The 23,356-nt window shown below is 44.0% G+C and overlaps 1 protein-coding gene across 2 annotated transcripts in view; it reads right to left on the reverse strand.

The window, feature by feature from the left end:
- Window positions 1-23,356, reverse strand: part of GULP1 (GULP PTB domain containing engulfment adaptor 1) — a 216,541-nt gene that overhangs the window by 30,609 nt on the left and 162,576 nt on the right. For both annotated transcript variants that reach the window (XM_055308305.1, XM_055308304.1), the window contains exons 5-7: window positions 20,477-20,548; window positions 14,316-14,414; window positions 9,440-9,577 (exon numbers count right to left, since the gene is read on the reverse strand). In XM_055308305.1, the coding sequence (XP_055164280.1) occupies window positions 9,440-9,577; window positions 14,316-14,414; window positions 20,477-20,548 (309 nt within the window). The remainder of the gene's footprint in view (window positions 1-9,439; window positions 9,578-14,315; window positions 14,415-20,476; window positions 20,549-23,356) is intronic.

The raw sequence follows: 23,356 nt of genomic DNA on the forward strand, positions 1-23,356 counted from the left end.
CGGCAGTTGTACAGATGTTCAGTCTTAATGACACGACGTGACCCTAGTAAGGTGAGCTGCGGTTTTGTTGCATTCGAGGACAGGCCTTCACGTCGAACAAGCTCTGAGAGCCTCACAGAAGTACTGAGGGCACAAGACGCCAGGAGTCAAGAGGGCGAAGACCCCGCTGGGCGCAGGGGATCCGGGGGTCACGGTCGCCGCAGCAAGAGGCCCTGCTGGCAGGACGGGGAGTGGGAATCCAGGGCCTCGGCCTGCAGCCCGATTCCCTCACTGCCCAGCTTTCCTGATGCTGACGGAGCCACTGACTCTCTGCCCAGATTTCCTTGAAGGGAGACGACAGGCTTGGATCAAAGAGGACACAGCTTATGGCCCAGGGGTTTCCCTCCAGACTGATAATGTGGTTGTAGGACAGGACGCCGAGGGGTGGTGAGTCCGTCACCTGCTCTCCCTGGTGCAAACGCACCATCTGCCTCTGGTACACATCTCACTGACCAACCCTGATGTGGACGCCATCCAGGCACAGAGTAGGCCCCGGCCATAGGCCTGTGGCACCCTGCTGCTCCACGGCCTCCCCTGAGGAACCCCGGTCTGCCCTCATGGCTTTCCCACTGTCACCTCAAGGCCATGGAGGGGAGTCACGCCGCACGTGGGCCTCTGACACGGACTCTCTTCACTCCACGGTCAGCAGGCTGGCCACCGGGTCATTGCAGGCACCACTGCCTCCTCCTGCCACCCGCTGCCCCACGGTCGGGCCAGGGCCCGCAGCTGACGGGTGTGTAGGTGGGGCTGCTGTGAAACAGCTGCCATGAACACCCCCGTGTGGGGTTCTGTGTGGACACGAGCTTCCATCGCCCCTGGAGATACGCCCCAACGGGTCACATCACAGCTGCCTGTTGGTGTTTCATGCAATGGCCCAGTGCTGGGCCCGGCCTCTGGGCCCCTTGATAGCCCGGCTACCCACACGGACCCCCGCCCCCAGACCCCCCAGCATCTGGCAGGGCCCCCTTTTAAATTTTGTTTTTTATTTATTTTTTAAAGAGGCTATTTATTTGAGAGAGAGCATGCACAAGTGCAGGGAGGTCAGAGGGAGACGCAGGACAGGTGTGAGCAAGGTGCCCCACGGGCCGCAGCCCAGGACCCTGGGGCCACGACCCGAGCCCACGGCAGGAGCTTCCCTGACCAGGCCCCCTTGCACTGATGTCCTCCTGGGCAGATGGGCTGTGCCTCATCTGATCTCACCTGCGTCCCCGAGTGGGCACCGCCGCCCTGCGTTTCACCCTCGCCCTCTGACCACCGTCCTCAGGAAGGCGAGCCTTCCTATCTTTTGCCCAACTTTCCAATTTGATGAATGATTTCTAGGCTATTGAGTCTTTTTTTTTTTTTTTGTCTTTCTCCCTTTTTTTTTTATGAATTTATATTTTATTGGTGTTCAACTTGCCAACATATAGAATAACACCCAGTGCTCATCCCATCAAGTAGGCTATTGAGTCTTGAAGGGATTTTTTTTGCCTGAAATAAGTTTGCAAAGACCTTCTCTCCATTCTGGATAGTCTTCTCGTCTCCTCCATAAGGGCCTTTCACAGAAAAAAAGTTCATTTTTGATGAAGAGTTCGCCCCTCTTCCTAGGTGCGGGTCCTGCCTTGGGGTCGAGCGTAGAAGGCCGCCCATCTTTCTGCCCTGGATGTTCGTCCTCTTTCTCTAAACGTTTCATACTTGTGCATTTCCCATTTAAGTCCACGATGCATTTTCACATAATTTTTTTGTATAAGGTGTGAGACGTAAGTCGACGCGCATTTTATTCGTGCTGAAGGTCCAATTTTACAAGCACCATCTATTGGAAAGGGCATCTTTTGCATTTGGCATGTGCTGCGTTGCTTTTGTGCAGTGGGCTAGATTTAGGATTGACTTCTCTGTCCTCCGCTCTGTTACAGTAATCTGTTTATCCATCCCGTCACCAAAAGGACAGTCTCAACTTGAAATAGGATAAACCAGTCTCTTTTACTTTATTGGTCTTTTTCAAAACTGTTGTAACGATTCCAGTTCCTGCGTCTTTTCATATGAATTTTAGAATCTTCTTGTTTGTTATCTGCAAAAACAAGACCTCTTGCTATGGTTTTGACAGGAATTGTGCTAAACCAGCACATTAATGTGGGAATTAATTAATTAATTAATGTGGGAGGGAATCGACATCTATACTAGACTGAATCTTCCGATCCATGAACATGGCATCTCCCTCCCTTTATCTACATCTGTTTTTCCTTCCTTCATCAGCAATTTGTAATTCTCAGCTTACCAGTCCTGTACATGTTTTACATCTTAGGTTACACTTACACCTATGTATTTTGGTTTTTTAAGTAATTGTGGATTTTTGTGCCCATGTGTTCATTGCTAGTATGTAGCAATATAATTGATATTTGCCTGTTTATCATGTCTTGCCAGCTTGCTGGGCTCTTTTATTAGATTTTTTGCGGAATCCTTTGAGTTTTCTGCATAGACAATCATGATATCTGCGAATAATATTTCTTCTTTTACAATCTGCATGCTTTTCATTCTCTTATTTTGCCTCATTGCAATGTCTAGAACTTCCAGGATTGTGTTTAATAAGAGCGATTAGAACAGAAACCCTTGGTACAAGTCATGGTCTGACCCAAAGGCAGATGCTGAACCGACTGAGTCATCCAGGTGCCCCATATTTGTGGTTTTATTTATTTTTATTTTTATTTTTTTTATCTGTGGTTTTAAATGTTCTTTATCTAATTGAACAAGTTTCTTTATATTCCTATTTTTCTGGGATTTTCTAGCCGTGAGTGGGTGTTGATTTTTTTCAAATAACTTTTAAGCATTGACTGATACGGTCATATGTCTTTTTTTCTTCTATAGCCTGTTAATATGGTTGATGACAGGGCTGGATTTTTGAATGTTGAACAAGATTCGTATCCTTGGAGCAAATTCCACTTGGTCTTGGTGTATGATTCCTCTGCAGATATTGCAGAATTATATCTGCTAATAATTTGTTAGAAATTTTTGAATCTATATTCCTGGGGGATATAATTTGGTCTGTACTTTGTTTTTCACTGACTTTGTCTGGTTTGGAATTAAGGAAACTCTGGTTTCATAAAATGAATTGAGGGGTGCTCTCACTTCTGTCTTTTGGAATAGGCTGTGCAGGATAATGTTAATTCTTCTTAAGCATTTTATAGATGAAACCATCTATGCATTAAGAGTTCTCTTTTAGTAAGTTTTAAATTATAAATTCAATTTCCTTTATACTTACAGTGCTATTCACATTATTTTTTAATATTGGGTTATTTATGTTTTCTAGGTACTTGACGTAGGAGCTTAGATCATGGATCGGGGACTTCCCGTTGCTCTAATGTGTGAATTTGGTGGTCATAAATTTCTCTCTCCGCACTGTTTTAGTTCTATCAGTTTGTTCTCTATTGTTAAGAGTCTGGTTTTTGGTTTGCTATTCTCTCTCTCTTTTTTTCCCTTTGCTCATTTAGTTTCTTAAATCCCACATATGACTGAAATCATATGGTATTTTTCTTTTTCTTTCTTTCTTTCTTTCTTTCTTTTTCTTTCTTTCTTTCTTTCTTTCTTTCTTTCTTTCTTTCTTTCTTTCTTTCTTTCTTTCTTTCTCTAACTGACTTATTTCACTTGGCATAATACTCTGTAGCTCCATCCATGTCATTGCAAATGGCAATATTTCACTCTTTTTGAGGCTAAGTAATATTCATATATATTCATATAACATACAGCACTTCCTCCTTATCATCAGTCAGTGGGCACTTGGGCTGTTCCCATAATTTGGCTACTGTAGGTAATGCTGCTATAAACATTAAGGCACGTGCACCCCTTTGAATTAGTAGTTTTGTATTCTTTGGGTAAATACCTGGTAGTGCAACTGCTGGATCATAGGGTAGCTCTATTTTCAATTTTTTGAGGAAACTCCACATTGTTTTTTTTCCACAGTGTCTGCACCAGTTTGCATTCCCACCGACAGTGCAAGAGGGTTCCCCTTGCTTTACAATCTCACCAGCACCTATTGTTTCCTGTTTTGTTGATTTTAACCATTCTGACAGGTGTGATGTGCTATCTCATTATGGTTTTGATCTGTATTTCCTTCATTCATCCCAGATGAAAAGATGCTGAGCATCTCTTCATGTGTCTATTGGCTGTCTCGATGTCTTCTTTGGAAAAATGTCTATTCGTGTTTTCTGCCCATGTTTTAATTGGATTATTCATTTTTGGGGTGTTTAGTTTTATAAATTCTTTATATATTTTGGATCCTAACCCTTTATTAGATACATCATTTGCACATGTCTTCTCCCATTCTGTAGGTTGCCTTTTAGTTTTGTTGACTGTTTCCTTTGTTATGCAGATCTTTTGTGTTTTAATGTAGTCCCAATAGTTTATTTTTGCTCATTTACCTTGCTTCTGGAGACATAGCTAGTAAGAAGTTGCTATGGCCAAGGTCAAAGAGGTTATGCCTGTGTTCTCCTCTAGGATTTTGATGTTTTGTTTTGTTTTGTTTTTTTGACCCACATTTAGGTCTTTAATCTATTTTGAATTGATTTTTGTGTATGGTGTGAGAAAGTGATCCAGTTTCATCTTCTATATTTTGCCATCCAGTTTTCCCAACACCATTTGTTGAAGAGTCAGTCTCTTTCCCATTGGATATCTTTCCTGCTTTGTCAAAGATGAACTGACCATATAATTGTCAGCTCGTTTCTAGGTTTTCTCTTCTGTTCCATTGATCTATGGTCTATTGTTGTGTCAGCTCCATACTGTTATGATCACTACAGCTCTGTAATATAACTTGAAAAGTCCAGAATTGTGATGCCTTCAGCTTTGCTTTCCTTCTTCAAGATTGCTTTGGCTATTCGGGGACTTTTGTGGTTCCATATAAATCTTAGGACTGTTGGAAAATTCTAGCTCTGTGAAAAATATGTTGGTATTTTCTACTTTCAATGATAATTTAGAAAAGCAAAGATTTACCCATGTTTGCTCATCCTGTTCTTTTTTCCTTCCTCCTGGTTCCAAGGTTCCTTCTTTTATGGTCTCCTTTCTGTTCAGAGAACTTCCTTTAGCCATTCATTTAGGGTAGGTCTGATAGAATCAAATTATCTTAGTCTTCCCTCATCTGATAATTTTTCAATTTCTCCTTAAATACTGAAGTATATATTTTTTCTGGATATAGAATTCTGGACAGTTCTTTTTTTTTTTTTTTTACCCCCGACACTCAAAACACATTGTGCTATCTCCTTCTTGCCTTCATGGTTTCTAATGAGACACTGTCTTTCAAATTGATTTTCTGCTACAGGACTCGTTTATGTCTTGCTATCCTCAAGATTTGTCTTTGTATTTAGTTTTCAGAAGTTTAACTATATGATGTATCTTGGTGTGGAACTGTTTGGGTTTATCCTATTTGGAGTTTACTCAATTTCTTGACTCTATGGGTTTGTCAAAATCGGGAAGTTTGCAACTATTATTTCTTCAAGTGTTTCTTCAAGGCTGTCTTCTTTTTCTTTTTTTTCTATATTTCCAGGGCTCTGATGACACATGAATGTTAAATATTTTGTTCTAGACTCAGGGATCCCTGAAGCCCTGTTTTGTGTTTATATTATTTTGTGTGTGTGTCTCCGTGGTCTGTGTTGTGCATGTGTTTACATGTACGTGCATGCATATGCCTATTATGTTTGTGTTGTTTAAATTGGCATTTTGTAGTCTCTCCTTTTTCCAGGTCACTGATTCTTTCCTCAGTCTTCTTCATTCTGCCACTGAGCCCAGGTACTGAGTTTTTCAGTTGGATATTGAAGTTTTTCAGTTCTAATATTCCCAGCAGGGTCTTCCTATATCTTCTATTTCTTTGTTTAGATTTTCTAGTTCTTTGATAAATTTCATACTTTTTGTCTCAAGAGTGCTAGTAATTGTTTACCATTTTTATGACGGTTGTTTAAAAATATTTGGTAATTCTAGTATCTCTCTCATCTCAGTGTCGGAATCTACTTTTTTCTTTTCTCATTGAGTTTGACATCTTCCTGTTTCTTGATATGAGAGATTTTCAACTGAATCTTGGATATCTTAGATATTATAAGACTCTAGAAAGTATTTAAACTCTGTGTTTGAGTGGCTTACTCAGACACCATTCCAGTAGGGAAATGGGAATGGAGAGCACTACCTCATTACTACCTGGTGGGGTAGAGGTTCAACTTCCTCATTTGGCCGCTCTTCATTACTGCTCAGCAGGGCTGGGTACTCTAGCTCCCCAGGTGATCTTCATTGTCACCATGTAGGGGGGGAGACTCATTAATACAACAGGAAACTCTTATAAAGTATTGAATTCCAATTCTATCTATGTGTCAGCAATTTCACAGAAGTACTAAAAAAACAATGAATAGAGGAGACAAAGACCCCAGTAAAAGTGGACCTCTGAAACAGATCACAATTATGGAAGTAATACAGCAGGATGGAACAAATGCTACAATGGTAATCTAAGGTCTTAATTTTAATCCCAATTCTATTACTACCTAGCTTTGTAAATTGGTAAAGCCACTCAACTTTGTAAAGTAAGAAGAAAGAGTTTGCCAATTGGGCCATGATTTATTCTCCTGTTTTAATCCTCCATGATTAGCTATTTAAAATGAGAATTAAATAGGATAGCATGTCAAAAGTTCTACATACATATCCAATCAATTTTATTAATATAGTCCTTATTATAACTAGAGCAAATAAAGCCTTGAGGTGAAAATGATATAATGAAATTTTAAGGAAACATAGCCTCTTTGAGCTCATGAGAAGTCATGCACACTTATAGATGAAGAAGTAACTTGGACCTCTTTTCAAAGTCCAGACTTCCCTCTACCTGCAGCAGAATCACTTGGTGAATTTGTTAGAAATAGACTTCCTGAGCTCAAGCCCCAACCATTATGAATTTATTTTTTGAAGTGAAAGCCAAAGAACCTAGGGTATTTTACACCCTAATAGTTGTGAACCACTGCTTTAGGCTTCAAAAAATTATTTTCAACACTCAAGAAAAAAAGCTAATATGCTATATCCAAAGAGAATAATGGGTCAAGGAATTTAAACTCTTGAAATCAATTACAAATAATTATGTTAGGGTGAATTAGAGTTTATACTTTTGAAATAATATTAACTATGCAGGGACTCTGGCAAGCTTGTTTTAAGTAATCCAATAAATTTGGATGGGGATCAAATAAAAACACATGACACAAAACTATAAGAAGGCTAATATTTATAATAAATCCTAATTATGAGTATTTCAAAGGACCCCAAGGCCATCTATGTCTATGTGTAAGCCAAAAAAGGACAACTGAGCTTACTGCCTGGCGCAAGTGGCAAAAGGTTATTATATCTTACAGATAGAATATATTCAACAAATATCAGCTTTCATCTTCTCAATCACAGAGAAAAACAGCTGCAAATGATTATGGTCAAGACACACTTGGAATATTAAAGATAATGCATTCACTCAAGAGGATAAGTTTCAAGAAATTTATACAAAGTGCCTTATGGGGCACCTGGGTGACTCAGTCAGTTAAGCATCTGCCTTTGGCTCAGGTCATAATCCCAGAGTCCTTGGATTGAGCCCCACATCCAAGCTTTCTGCTCTGTGTGGAGTCAGCTTCTCCATCTCCTTTTGCCTTACCCCAACTCCTACTCTCTCTCTCTTGCTCGCTCACTCATTCTTTCTCTCTCAAATAAATCAATAAAATCTTCTAAAAATAAATAAATAGAATGCCTAATTGTACATATAATATTGTCATCTGGGTGAGCATATTTTTCTGATGAGATGTTCCATAACATTCATCAAATCCTCAAAAAAGTACTATGATGCCAAGAAGCTTAGCATGTTAGTTTGCATTTTTAGAGCATTATAGTTCAAAAGATACATATAATAAATTACTCTCCTTTTTGTAAATTTTTCTGTATGATTATTTTTTCTATAAGAAAAAATTCATTGAGCATCTATTGTCTACCTAATTATAGGAGTTACATGGACAAATAAAAAAGGTATTTTCTTTCAAGAAGCTCACATACTGGGGCGCCGCCTTGGTGCCTCAGTCAGCTAACTGTCCAACTGTTGGTTTTGGCTCAGGTCATGAGCTTGGGGTCGTGAGATCAAGCCCTGCATCATACGGCATGCTTGGTGTGGAGTCTGCTTCTCTCCCTCTCTCTCTGCCCCTCCCCCTGCTCCTACACACATACTCTCTCTCTCTCTCTCTCTCTCTCTCTCTCTCTCTCTATATATATATATATATATATATATATATATATAATAAATCTTTATTTTAAAAAAGAAAAGCAGCTCACATACTGGAACCAAAGAAATAAATTACATAAGAGTGATAATAATATTAATCCTTTGCTATTTTTAACACAGAAAAAACAAGCAAATAAATGAATTAAGTTCTTTTTCTTGTCTAAGCCAATAATTTTGTTGAGGTTAGATGTTCTCCCTTCATTAAAGCCATTAATGGCTGCAATGTATGCTTGGAATTCATATCTCATGTTTTATAAGAGGACGTCAGACTAGATTATGATTAGCATTAGCTTATGTTTATAATCAAGACGTAGGTTTTTCTGAAGATTCCAGTTGGTTAGAAGAGCTATCACTGGTCTTAACTTTAGAATTCCCGGATTGGGATCCCTGGGTGGCGCAGCAGTTTGGCGCCTGCCTTTGGCCCAGGGCGCGATCCTGGAGACCCGGGATCGAATCCCACGTCGGGCTCCTGGTGCATGGAGCCTGCTTCTCCCTCTGCCTGTGTCTCTGCCCCTCTCTCTCTCTCTGTAACTATCATAAATAAATTAAAATTAAAAAAAAAAAAAGAATTCCCGGATTGATCTTACTTGCTGAGAACTTTAGATTGCCTCTGCGAGCTAACACACATGCATGCAGGCACATGCTCCTGCCTGTAGGATTCTATTACCTTTCATTATATTAAGTTTTCTGAATAATGAGAATCAAGAATGAGCTTTTCAAAATATTGGAGATTTTTTAAAGGAGCCATACAGATTTTATTTCCTGGAGTTTAAAATATGTCTTTTTATCATATCCATTGCATTCTAGAAAAAAAGAAATACTCTGCTCACCATTACTCTTTGCATTATGTGCCAATGGCTAAGTCATATTTGAGATTAAAATTGCAAATAGATGATTATAAAATAAATAAATGCATAACATAAGCAGGCATGACGTTCTAAGGAAAGAAATCTGCATGCAAGGATGTGCCCTTGAACATAAGAATTCAGTTAGGGATGAAGTCCTGAAGCACATCTCATGACAGGATGAATCTATTAGTGTACTTAAGTATTTGCAGACCTTATTCGTTTCCAAATACTTTGCTAATGCCGGAAACAAGACAACTCCTGGCTTGTAAAACAGAACAAACCACCCTAAAACATCTGGCATACTTACACACTTCTCGCTGTCAAATACATAGCACAAATGTTTATTTGACTCAGAATCTTTGCATATGAAAGTGAATATCCTCTTGTCAGTTTTATCATCTGCACAAAATGATATTCTATGAAGCTGGCAATTGTGTTGGACTTCCTGCGAACACAAATGGAAATAAATAGTTGAAGTGATTTTTGTCCATTTTCTGACATACCAGCCTGTGTCAGTAACATGCAACTTATGACTTTAAAGGTGACACGATCACCTGTCAAACTTGGGTTTATAATTACATGCACCCAAACTTAAACAAGTACGTAATGGAGATGGACCTCCTGACTCAGATTAAAACTAAGGTAGTCATCTCAACAGGACTTAGGAAAACACAAACAAAGCACAAGAGGATCAGAGGTGCCTGGACCTTGAGTTACAAGGGGTTTTAAAAGACAATAACTTTAAACCCTGAAATTTTACTGAGAAGAACAACGAGGCCCCAAGAATGAAGATACTCCCAGAAGGATATAGAACTAGCAGAACCGTTTTTAACCAGAACATTTTCATTTTCTCTTATTGCTACTCACTAGCATCACAGTTTTAGAGAGTAACTTCATCTGCACAAGATTTCCTATGAAACACGCTTCCATTTCAGCCTGAGGTTTCATATTCAATTGTATTTTATGAGTCTTCATGAGGAAGGTGTGCATTTCAAGCATCTAAATGACTGAATCAACCTAACTCATCAGAAAGATAACTACTGAACTATATATATATATATATGTATTTACACTGTTACAGTTCTATATTTTTCATATATGGACATATACACATATGCGTATATATCGCATGTCGATATGCAGATCACAGCATACATACTCTGTAGCTATACCAACTCTCACTACATCTTTCCAGGTTCAGGGTTTTGAGGCATCAGCTTGATGAGATGTGATCTATCGCTCTGATGCGCATTATTGCTCATCAGACTGAAAACATGTAAGTTACACTGATACACGTTAAGAGATTCTGTTTATAGCCTGGTCTCCTTTCCCTGCACACAAACCAAATGGTACATTGTCAACAGCAAGCACAGATGTTAGAACAAGGACGTATACTCCATGACTGCAGCGTCCGTGCCATTACCAGATACCTGGATGCGTCCGTTTCAGCAGGAAGGAACGATGCCATAGAGCGGCTCCACCTGCTGAGGCATCCGAGGGGGGCATTTCCCCTCCTTGCTTAGTGCTAAGATGCACCATCTCCACCTCCTATACTTCGTCCCACTGACCAGTCTCTTCTTGCTGACATATTTTTGGTTTTAATGTCCATACAGTCAAACAATATCCTTCAGCCACATGGTAGCTCCTAAACTCTAATGGCAGGTTCATTAATGGCACAATCGTGTTCATGATACAGGGAGAAAATATCATTACTCTATAACATAGAAAAATGATTCATTTTTTTTTACCCATTTGTAGGAAAGACTACAGGGAGTATGAAAACACATCATTTCCACAGGCCGGTGGAGAAGGAACACAGACCCTTGTTCACTCACCAACCGCCCGGGTCACAGCCTCTGGAAATGGCAGTGGGGAAGCTTCTTTATTTTTGTCTACATTAGCAGAGGTATCTCCCTACAAAACAAGACTAGGACACTAAAACCTACAAAACTTATAATCTTATTATTTTCATGAAATTTCTATTGTTGTGATAGATCTTTATGAATTTTAAATGTAGCACTGATTTTTGGCGAGACAGGACAGACGTGGAAACACAATTAAGCACAGTGAGAGCACAATTCTGCCTCAACTGACAATATTTTATTGGAGTTGGCACAAAAAATTAGTAAGTCCCTAAATCATCTATACCACCTCTCTCCAGCACTGCATAGTCTTCATTTGAAGGACAAGTGAGAAAAACAGAAAGGGAAAAAGGCACAGAAAGAAAGACACTGGAGCTGAGATTGCTTCTCCTGTTTTCATCCCTCTAAATGGCATAGAAAATAGTCCATCTTCTATGAAGTCCATGTTGGATTCATAATGAATATTTAAATCCTGCCTCATACACGTACACTTTAGTATAAGTGAATTTATTTTAGGAGTATAAAATTTTTTAAATTATGACTAAATAAAAGAAATAAACCAAAATAAAATGAGTGACAGATTTTGTCCGGCCTCACTTAGGTCTCCTCAAGCAGTGGTTCCTACACGTGTATCTGCCAACAGGCTGCATCGGAGTCGCGTGCGGAGGTGCTTTGGGGTGTATTTTTTACAATATAAATGCTTAGTCTTCTGCTGCAGATTCTGAATCTGAAAGTCCTGAGGGGACTCCAGCAACCAGCACTCCCAGGACTCTCTTAGGGGCACTGGTGCTACGCAGAGCTTGTGAAACGTTTATTAGGTTATTTCATTTTTTTAGTGGATTCAAAAAATGGTACATTCTATATATGGGTAAAGAGTTCAGACTCTCTGTGTTCATACTCAATACATGGGTCAAGAGTCAGTCACTCTCTATTTAAATGTAATATAATTGAATTTATAAGACATTTCAAAGATTTTAAAGCTCCAAGATTGCTCGTTGACTTGGTAGGGATGAAAAAAGAGATTTTTTTTCCTATTAAAAGTTAGGAAAACTTTTTTTTTTTTAAAGATTTTATTTATTTAGTCATGAGAGACACAAAGAGAGAGAGAGAGGCAGAGACACAGGCAGAGGGAGAAGCAGGTTCCATGCAGGGAGCCCGATGCGGGACTCGATCCAGGGGCTCCAGGATCAGGCCCTGGGCCGAAGGCAGCACCAAACTGCTGAGCCACCCGGGCTGCCCAAAACTTATGGTTAAGGGAAAAATTCAATTGGGCTTCTTGAAAATCTGCTATTAAGTATAGGAAATTGAGACCGTGGGACAGAGAAGAAAAGCTCCCGTGCTACTGATTGCGTAAAAGGTGAACTATAATGCCCAAAGTCAACCGGCTGATCAGACTGAGGTGGGTCTCACTTGTCCCCTCACTAAGGTCTTGTAAATGGGATTTAGGTCGGGAAGGAAGGTACCTCTGACAGGCAGGGTTTAGAGAACAGAGTGACACGACTGGCAGCTGCCAACGGGCAACTCCCCATCGTAGAGGGCTGGTCAAGGGCCTTCAGAGTCACGCACTGGTAACACTGGGCCGCGTGTTAGCATTCCCACGGTCCGTTTCCATCTCTCCTGCACATGCACACGCACGCACACACACACGTGGGCCATCCTGCAGAATTTCTGTCTATTTTGTGCTCTTCCAAGGCTCCGGCACTGTTAAACCATCAACTGCAAACACCAAAGACGTCCTCTCCAGGGGCCTTCGTCCCGTCTCCACGTGGGCTGCAGGTGGCTGCCTCTCCCCGCGGCCTCACGGGGCCCCCCTCTGCACCTGCACATCCCTGATGCCTCTTGTTTTACCGGGACACCAGTTCTGGTAGATGAAGGCCTCGTCAAGGCCTTGTGCAACTGGTTACCTTAAAAGCTCTTTCTCCGAGTTCAGTCTCTCTGAGGCTTAGGGTTCTGACACAGGAATTCTGGGTAAAAACAGGTCCCTAAATCCACATGCAGAAGAATGAAACTGGACCACTCTCTTGCACCATACACAAAGATAAACTCAAAATGGATGAAAGATCTAAATGTGAGACAAGATTCCATCAAAATCCCAGAGGAGAACTCAGGCAACACCCTTTTTGAACTTGGCCACAGTAACCGGAGAAGGACAAACAGTGTATGTTCTCATTCATTTGGGGAATATGAATAATAGTGAAAGGGAATATAAGGGAAGGGAGAAGAAATGTGTGAGAAATATCAGAAAGGGAGACAGAACATAAAGACTTCTAACTCTGGGAAATGAACTAGGGGTGGTGGAGGGGGAGGAGGGCGGGGGGTGGGGGTGAATGGGTGACGGGCACTGAGGGGGACACTTGACGGGATGAGCACTGGGTGTTATTCTGTATGTTGGTAAATTGAACACCAATAAAAATTAATTTATAAAATAAAAAAAAAAAAGGTTATCCAATGCTCAAAAAAAAAAAAAACAAAACAGGTCCCTAAGAAGCCATCGTAATGAATCTGAAACCCCAATGAGTTGTATTTAAGTTGTTTTCTTTGGATTTGCAGGGGAAAGGACTCTTAAATACAAGGACTTGAGGTGCTCACTATTTTGTGAGGCCCCAGAACGCAGATGCGGAAGCCCTGCCTCCCTGTACCTCTGGATGTGCAGCACATTGCCCACATGGTCCCACAGAGCAAGCCCGCTGGGATGGCCCCTCGCCCAGTCTGCCTGGGGTCCCCTTACGGGAAGGAACCCGGGCACACGCAGAGCCCCCGGGGTGTCCATGTGCGCAGAGGTGGCAAGAGGGCGGCCGTCTGCAGGCCGAGGAGAGGGGCTCAGAGGGGACCAACCCCACGGTCAGCACGGTCTGCCGTTTCCAGCCTCCAGGACCCTGAGGACAGACCTCCTGTGCCTTGAGCCACCACGTCGGGGGCGTTGTATCAGGGCAGCCCTGGGGAAGGAGCGCACGCTGATCACGTCTGCAGGCAGCAGGGGCAGTCGGGCACCTTCATAACAGGGCTTTGGCCTCCCCTGTCACGCTTGGGGATTGCACTTCACACATCTCTCGCATTGCACACACAGAAAAGGTCCTCAACGCAAGGCCAAAGCCCGAGGACTTCCATCCCGAGCACACACTGGAGAACAGGCCACGTTGGAAGCTCTCCCAAAAGTCGGTTTTCCTCCTAAAGATCCTACAGAATTTTACATTAATTGCCATTAACCGAGAACTAGCCAGTTCCAGTAGTTACCCCATCTCAGACACGCACTGAAATAGGAACACGCCCTCAGTTAACGAAAGGTCACAAGTGCCCCTGACGTTCCAAAAGAAGCCTTACCTTTGTCTTCGGTTCTAGAATTTTTACTCCATATATTGATATTTGCAGCTCGACTTTAGGGATTTTCTGGCCTTCAGATTTCTTGATATGTCTTGCGAACTACAAGTGAAGAATTATTCAGAAAACTGTAATTCCGCTTCTACGGAAAATGAACACAAACATACATGTAATATATGTGCTGGGCTTTCATTAAGTAGATTATTACCCATTTTAAAGTGTCTTATAAGCCTCACATAGCTTCAACATATGTAGTGATCACACTAATGCTCCATTACTGCCGCTAAATTGAGACGGATATTCAGTAACGGTTAAAAAGGCATTTAATACTCCTTTCATAAACATAAGTTTATGTTTTAAACATAAGTTTAAGGGATTCATACCAATTAGTTAAAGAAGATAAGTAAAGATCGATGTATTCTTCTGTGGATCTTTTGCTTTGAATCCCTTCGGAGAGCCGGAGTTCGTGGTCGTTGCCGCTCCTGGATCTTCCCTCCCTGGCGCGGCGCCCTGTCCCATCAAGTCCATGAAGGGCAGGACCCACCCACCCCATGTAAGCTGAAGCTAAGACTGAGCTAAGAGGCTGGGAACCAGGCCCACAACTACAGGGACCTCAAGAACCAAAGTTCCCCCACACTTTCCGAGCAGCCTTTGTCGCACCTTCTTACTGAACTGGAAAGTGCACGCAAATGCACGTTAGGTTTTGTCATAAAATCAAAAAGAAAATCCCGACACGCACGCACTTTGTAAATGGAGTTTCTCTCCCTTTCCCATCGCTGCCGGACCCCGTCGTGGAAGACCTCGCGGGAGCCCAGTTAAACTTCAAGACGCCTCTTCCATGCGGGTACACACCTACCCCCCACGTGTACACATGCACGTGAGCGATGCATGGAGCTGCTTGGGGCGTGCGTGCCCCACGTGACATTCGGGACACACTTACACTACACATCACTCCCTGTCTGGTGAGCATCCTGATTTGGGCAACGCTACCAGCGATGCTGCTCTGTCCCCACCTCACTTCCTTCTACCCACCCCCGCCACCTTTCTTTCTATAAAAATGGAAGGAAGGGGAGAAAAACTATGGGAAAAAATAGACTTTTTTACTCCTAGAGCCTCAAAATGTTATTCTCTACTATTATAACATGTTTTCTGCACATGGATCATATGCAAGGCAGGGTGGGTTCCAGGCGTCTTCTGTGTGTCCTATTTCTTTGCATTGTTCACCTCCTTGTACTCGCCGGCAGACGTGAGCACACAGGGTGCAGCTCGGTGCTGAGGCGCCGAGAGGTCCCGGCCTCTTCCCTCCCCGCGGCTTTGCAGCCATTGGGGCGTACGGGGTGCACGCGCGGATGCCTCCAAGTGTCGCCTTGATGCCGCGGGAAGGGTAGCACCTGTCTTGGGTCGCTGGGGAGGGATGATTATGAGCCGCGATCTGTCCTGTTCTGACGGCAGGCGGCAGGCGGCTCTTGTTCCGTATCTGTGCTCGAATCTGACACATCTGTGCCCGAGAATTCTGGTGTGTCTTTAAGAAACACAGTTTGTTTCAGATCTTCAAAAATTACTCCAGCTCTCTCCCAAAGAAAAGATTCACTTTGTTTATTTTCCCTTCATAATCTCCTTCCTGTATTGGCATAATGAAAACCATTTGGGGGTTTTCACTTATGAAGGCTTGCAAAATAAATCAGCTGCTTCTATCTAAGGGAGCGCCTCTGCACGAAGCCACTCCCATCCTGGGCTGCAGCACGGGCTGAGCCGGGCCCCGGGTGCCACTCTTTTCCAGAAGCAGGGGCTCTTGTGGCCTTTTCCACATCTGGGCACGACCATTCCTGGGATCTCTGTTAGCTCCCCAAAGTCGATCACAGAACAACCACTATGTTAAATCTTATCGAGTGACTCCTTTTCTTCCAGGAAAAGGAAAAGAAAAAATAATGGAAGAAATGAAGACAGGAAAAAAAAGAGGGGACTCTGGGGTGGAGAAAAAAAATAGAAGAGTTAGGAAGGAAAAGAAAACAATAGAATGAGATAAAGAAAAAGGAACAAAATATCCAGTCTAAGCCTTCCGAGACCTTTTTTTTCTTGCTTCCAATCAAGATGAAAAAAACTGTGCTCAAAAAAGGATTTATAGGTCATCCACTGCAATACGTCGGTCATAAAATGGGGCTTGTCGCAGTCAGACCGAGAATCTTACAGCAACCCACTAAATGACTTCTTTTGCACAACATATTTTCTACAAAAAAAAAAAAAAACAACAACTTCCCAGTTCTACTTTCATGTGTGTCAAGGCTAATAAGGGGTATTGGCTTTGACTGTTGCACAGATGTTTCAAACAATTATGCTTGAGGTTGTATTTGCTCAATCTGTATTTTAAACAGAATATAATATCCTCATTCCTGTCCATCCCCCCCCCCCCGAAATCTAAGATTACTGCGTCATAGTTTGGAGGCCCCTCTAACTCAAAGCCTGATAGGCCTCTTAACCAAGTTCCAAAATCCTTCTAATTACGTGCTGAAGACTGCTCCTCGTTCTTACTTCCATCGTGATCTCTCATCTCCCTATTTACTCCTTGAGTTGTTAAGGCTTGAAGGGCCTTTTTACGAATTGCTTTCCATTTTTGCTTCAGTGGATTCATTTCTTGGTCATCTAGATAGCTAGCAATCGACCATCAACATTTATATATAATAATCCAATAAAAAATACTCAAAGGGGAGTGGGGGTAAAGCCTCAGCATCCTGAAAGATATCTGGATACAACAAACAGACAGACAGAAACAAGCCTTGAGCACCATAAAAAGGTGTGTGTGTGGGGGGGGAATGAAGTATTACTTGAAATTCATAGTTAAGTATATGTCACCAGTGAGTAAAAGAGCGAATTTCAGCAAATTTCTTACAGGAAGCACTCCTGGGTTTCAATGGCATAATCACACAATTTCTATTTCTTTCTCGGAGGACTTTAAAAAAAAATGAAATCTAACTATACTGCCGAGGGAATATACGTGACTAGGAAAGAGAACCAACGGATTTATCACCGTGAGCCAAGCACTCAGAGCCACTCTTCTTCTCCGTGGCTCTTATTAATCGTTAATTTACTTAAGCATATCCCTAGTGGCCCTATAGGGAATCAGCTGCGTAGGTACATAATTAAAGTAAGCGCTAAACACTTGATTGATGAAATAACTGGTTACCAAGACCAAAGCAGTGTGGTGCTACGTCGGGCACCTGAGGTCGAGGGAAATGACCAAGAGGCACAAGGGCAGCAACAAGTCCCAGGGCCTCCTTGGCTGCGGGGCCTTCTCGTGACTGCAGTTTAGCTGGACGGGGCTGAGGGGTGTCCCCTCTGACAACGGGGTCCCGGAGGGCTGCCCTCTGCTGATCTCCCAAAACTAAGAGGACTGGGGTCCCTGTATCGACATTCATCCATGTGTAAACCCCACGAGCAGATCATTTATAAAATATATCGAATCCTCTGACATCCGTACTAGTTGTATGAATAAAAATAAGTAAAACACTATTAAAAATGAGATTTATTACTATAACAATACTGTTAAACATATAGACGTTTGAAAGGGCTTATAAATTATTACATTTTGGAAAATTTGGTATTTTCTTAGACCTTAGGATAAGACACATTAAGAAATAGAAATGTCCGGATATGACTGAGAAAATGTTATGGCGAATACGAAATCTGAAAATAAAACTTTTAACACCTATAAAAACTACTTTATTTAAGAAAAATTTATAAAGTATAAATTTTCTACAAAGTGACAGGAAAATTGTACGTAATAAAATCAAGATTCTAAGTTTTTTTCTTGAAAAATTAATCGGACATCATTAATTAGATGTCATTAATTAATGATAATTAATTAATCAGATGTCATTAATTAGACACGGGAGCATGAAAAAATACATCATTGAAAACATTCTAAGTATTCCATTATTTTATATTAATCCCGAATTTTAAATTCTTGTCAAAAAAACCAGTATATAAAATACTGAAAAGTTTTCAAAAATGAGGAAGTAAAATATTAACTCATGTGGCAAATAAAATCCAACACTGAACTAGAATAGATAGAAAGGCAGTCAGAATCCATATGTTTAAGAAAAATAAGCAGGAAATTGAAATGGGGGAGGTGCACACAAAATAGAGTGAAGGAGGAAAAAAAGTGGTTTTTTTTGGTGGAACCATGGCACCACCTTCTGGCCATTTCTACACCAGATTTAAAAAGGAAACCGGGTCTACTTTTCTTTAAATATTTTTTTTTTAATTTTTATTTATTTTATGATAGTCAGAGAGAGAGAGAGAGAGAGAGAGAGAGAGAGAGAGAGAGAGGAAGAGACACAGGCAGAGGGAGAAGCAGGCTCCATGCACCGGGAGCCCGACGTGGGATCCGATCCGGGGTCTCCAGAATCGCGCCCTGGGCCAAAGGCAGGCGCCAAACCGCTGCGCCACCCAGGGATCCCTGGGTCTACTTTTCTAACATAAATGTAGATACTCTTGAAGGCTTTGAAGTGTAGCCTCTGACCTCTGACACCAAGAAATGTGTATATATAAAATAAAATCAGGTTAAAGAAAACAGCATTGCTTTATTTATTTCAATTTGTTTACAGATCATTACCCTGAAATACACTTTCCAGATGTACAAAAATTTTGCAATCAGCAGCCTAAGGATTACTCATTAGAGAAACATTTATTCTGGAAGACACTCGGAAAGCAAAAATTATCAAGTGAACATGCATTTTTAGACTATGCTGCATTCTTACTGCAAATCACATTCCTTTATTAACGGAGTGCATTTCCAAATGGGAAATGACACAGGAACGGCAAAGACAGACTCACAAAAATGCCTGAAAACTAGCCACTGTTTAAAAGCATTTCATCTCGAATATTCTACGTTATATGTGGTCGCAATGTGACCTAATCCTTTTGGTTCAGGCTCTGAGGCGACTGAATAAAGAACCTCCTGGATACAAAGACGTATTTTAAGTATAAATACCATTATTCTTCTCTAAAAATTCTGATTGCAGTTAAGCTGGACTCAGGCCGAGTTTGCAGGATCTTAAACATCTAAAGGGGAACCTCAAGTGTCGTTCATAAGCTTCGAGGCCTTTCCAACCCTCCTCAGCGCGTTCAAGTCCTGACCCAACAAGGGCAGGTCGGGGCCACCACCTGATGAGGGCTGCAGAGAAACGGTGGCCTCGCCCGCTTTTTTCCCAAATGGGACAGGTAGCATCTTGGAGACTTTTGGCGTATTTACTTGAAAGCATTGTAAATCATGTAAATCGTGTAAAACGGGCAGGTGAACATATTATCCACTTCACTGTCTTCCCCTAGAGTACACGCCACCCCACTTCTACTTTTGTTCAATTTACACACTCCGTGGACTCCGTCTGATGCGACATTCTCAAAGCAAGAAGGTATTTTTTCATGTCTACAGTTCTGCCAGACACAAGCAACGGCCTGACCCTCTCGTAAAATAACTGGACGGTCTTTAAACCAAATACAGTTAGAGGAGGGTTGTTTCTGGAAAAAAAAAAAAGCTGTGGGAATAACTACAGAGAGTAACAATGAGTTGTGTAAAAAGAAAAAAAAAGTAGTGGTGTGTTGGGTTTTCTTAATGGGATAAAGAGGAGACTTCGGCTGCGGGAGTGTTTCGCATCCGAGTGCCTCGGAGAACAGCGTCTCGGGACGGGCCGCGGCTTCTAGGGAACTGTCTCGGGAAACGTGACTGTGAGCGCGCGGTCGGTCGCGTCTCTTGTGCTGTCTGGGTGTCCCGGTCCCCCCATCCGCGCGGGGACAAAGCCACGGCTCCTGGGCGCCCTAACCTAGGGTGCAGACCCCCGCCGGGCCCCACGGCCAAAGGCACACCTGCACAGGTGTGCTGCCCGGGAGCTGGCCGGATGCCACCGCCAGCTGGACGCCGGGGCCCAGCCGTCGGGTGCGGGCCAGCTCCTCAATGTCCCGCAGGCCCCCCGCGTCGCGGCCCATGGGCGTGGAGGTCACGGGCAGACATGAACTGAACGCTACCCCTCCGGAGCCATCCCTGTGGGTGCACACTCATCGCTGACTCTGGCCCCCTGGCCTGCGACGGTCCTGCACTCTTACGGGGACAAAGCCACTCCTGGCTGACGGGACGGGCCCAGGGGCCGCGTGGGCCGGGAGTGTCCTACCTTGAGCTTCCTCACGGCGTCCCGCACGACTTCTGTTCCTTTGGGCTGCTCCACCTCGGTGCTGCCGAGAAACTGAAAATGGCCAGACGTCAGATAAGGCGTCCCCGGGTCAGTGGGACCGTGAGACAGCCTAGCGGGGCCCACGGGCAGGTGGTGGCGCAGACCCGAAGCCCAGCCCGCGGAGGGCATGCAGCTGACATCATTTGATGTTACGTGAAAACGCAAGGACGCTACCAGACGACTCCTATCATTCAAAGACTTTTTTTAAGACATACTTTTCCTAAATATGCGATTGACTGATTTTGTTTGAGATTTTATTTACTCGTGAGAGAGAGAGAGAGAGACAGTGCTGAGCGGGTGGGAGGAGCAGAGGGAGCGGGAGAAGCGACTCTGAGCACAGAACCTGGTGCGGGACTCGATCCCAGGACCCCAGGGTCATGACCTGAGCTGAAGGCAGACGCTCAACCGCTGGCTCACCTAGGGGCCCCCTAAATAGTTTGCTTGAAGATTTTTATGGGAAAGAGAACTAAAGCTACTTTCACTACCTTCGGAGGAAAGGAGTAAAGTTGACCTCAAAATTTAAAATTTAAAACACGTTTACTAATTTGTAAATTATTTATTTATCTGTAAATTCAAAGCATATAAATGCTTTTTTTTGGTTACTTGGTTTAAATGTCATAGTATATTTTAAAATATCAATATTTTAAGATAATCTATGATTCAATACAGTTCACAATTCCAAATAAGCATTTTCCTTGTTTTTCCAACTATGACACTAACACAGTGTGAAAGCTTTTAAAACGCAAATTTCTTTTAGACAAATTATTCCATCCATCAGGGCTATAAGCTAAACTGCATTAAAAAAACAAACTTGATGATCTATGATTTCACTAAATCTTAGAATATCCCTGAAGGCTGTTGGCTCATATTTGAATCTTTTTTTTTTTTTTATTTATGATAGTCACACACAGAGAGAGAGAGAAAGAGAGGCAGGGACACAGGCAGAAAGAGAGCAGGCTCCATGCACCGGGAGCCCGACGTGGGATTCGATCCCGGGTCTCCAGGATGGCGCCCTGGGCCAAAGGCAGGCGCCAAACCGCTGCGCCACCCAGGGATCCCTGTTGGCTCATATTTGTTGGCTCATACCTGATCCATACCCCCGACCCCCACCCCGACCAGTCAGAGAACAAGGTCCCTAATAGTGACCACATGGTAACAGGATCTCTATCACGAAGAGATAAAAGACCTCCTAAACACAAGTCCAATCTCATGAAATATGTAAGAATCATCAGAAATGAAATTTGGTATTTTATCCTATAAAATATTTCTACATAAACAGCAAACACTTAAATGCAGTAAGCGCCACACAGTACCAGTTGCAACACCTGAGTGCGTTCTGCATTCGCTTCTTGTACGAATACGCGTGTGTGCGAGCGTGCACTTTATATCAGGTAAAGCTGTAGGATTTTTTTCTAAGGATATTACTCATCTATTCATTTATTCATGAGAGACACAGAGGTCCAGGCAAAGAGAGCAGTAGGCTCCACCCAGGGAGCCCGATGTGGGACTCGATCCCAGGACCCCGGGGTCACGGCCTGGGCTGAAGGCAGGTGCTCAAGCGATGGGCCCCCTGAGCTGCCCGCTGTAGGATCTTGTAATGTCCACCCCCAGCGTGAAAAGGAGCAAAATAGTAAAGCCGGGGTGTCCTCTTACATCACGCGGTGCTCCTTCCCTCATTCTTGGAAAAGTGATAGTGAGCACAGAAATCCGCGTCTGTTTTCCAGGGGCCTGCTGTGGTTCCCTGAGCGCATTCACACCGCACAGCGGACACTGCATCCTTGGGGCAGGTTAGGGGACCCACCTGGAAGAGCCGCGGATGACGCCTCGGCGGGGCCTTGGGAACCGGGACAGCAGTGACAGGCCAGGCCTGCAGGAGGCAGACACACTCAGGCCACAAAATACGGGGGCAGGTGCTCCGTGCGGCGGGCCCACCACCCGGGCAGGTGCAGGTCCCCATCCTTGGGGGGAGGCAGGTGCTCGGGTCCTTCCTCCCCTACAGCCCAGCCCCATGGCCCACTTGTGGTGCCACAGGCCCTGGGGACCCAGGTCGTGCCCCCGGGGGACCCGGGTCCCTGTGCCCGGCGGGGTTCACCAGGAAGGAGGGCCTGTGTCCTGATGTGGGCGGGCACCTGCCCCCCGGCCTCGTCGGGGTCCCTGGGCCACCGGCCGGGCTGCCCTGGGGCGGGGGGGGGTGACCTCCCTGGACCCCGGAATGGGAACGGCTGCCCTGGACCCTGCTCGGCGGGAGGCAGCATCGCGGGCCCAGGACGGTCCTTGCAGGAGGAGCGTGGGGCACCCAGGGGACCCAGGCAGGTGCGGTCCCCTAGCTCCGCTCATCCCAGCCCTGGCCCGGACCGCTGAGCACGGCAGTGCTCCCAGAAACAGGGAAGGAGCACCTGTGGGTGGCTCCTGCATGGGAGGAGGCCCTGGGTTGGGGAGGGTGGCAGGAGCACTGCGAGTACTTGGAGGAGGAGCACCCATCCCGGGAGGATGCCCCCGGGGTTGGCGAGGGGCGGGAGGAGCACTGTGAGTACCCGGGGGGAGCACCCACCCTGGGAGGACGGCCCCAGGTTGGCGAGGGGCAGCAGAAGCACTGCCAGTACTTGGAGGAGCACCCACCCTGGGAGGACGCCCCCGGGGTTGGCGAGGGCAGCAGGAGCACTGCGAGTACTGAGAGAGGAGCACCCATCCCAGGAGGAGCACCCAGCCCGGGAGGAGCACCCATCCCGCGGAGGAGCACCCATCCCGCGGAGGAGCACTCATTCCGCAGAGGAGCACCCAGGCCGGAGGAGCACCCAGCCCGCGGAGGAGCACCCATCC

Source organism: Nyctereutes procyonoides, unplaced genomic scaffold (assembly GCF_905146905.1).
Source record: "Nyctereutes procyonoides isolate TBG_1078 unplaced genomic scaffold, NYPRO_anot_genome, whole genome shotgun sequence".
NCBI lineage: Eukaryota > Metazoa > Chordata > Mammalia > Carnivora > Canidae > Nyctereutes > Nyctereutes procyonoides.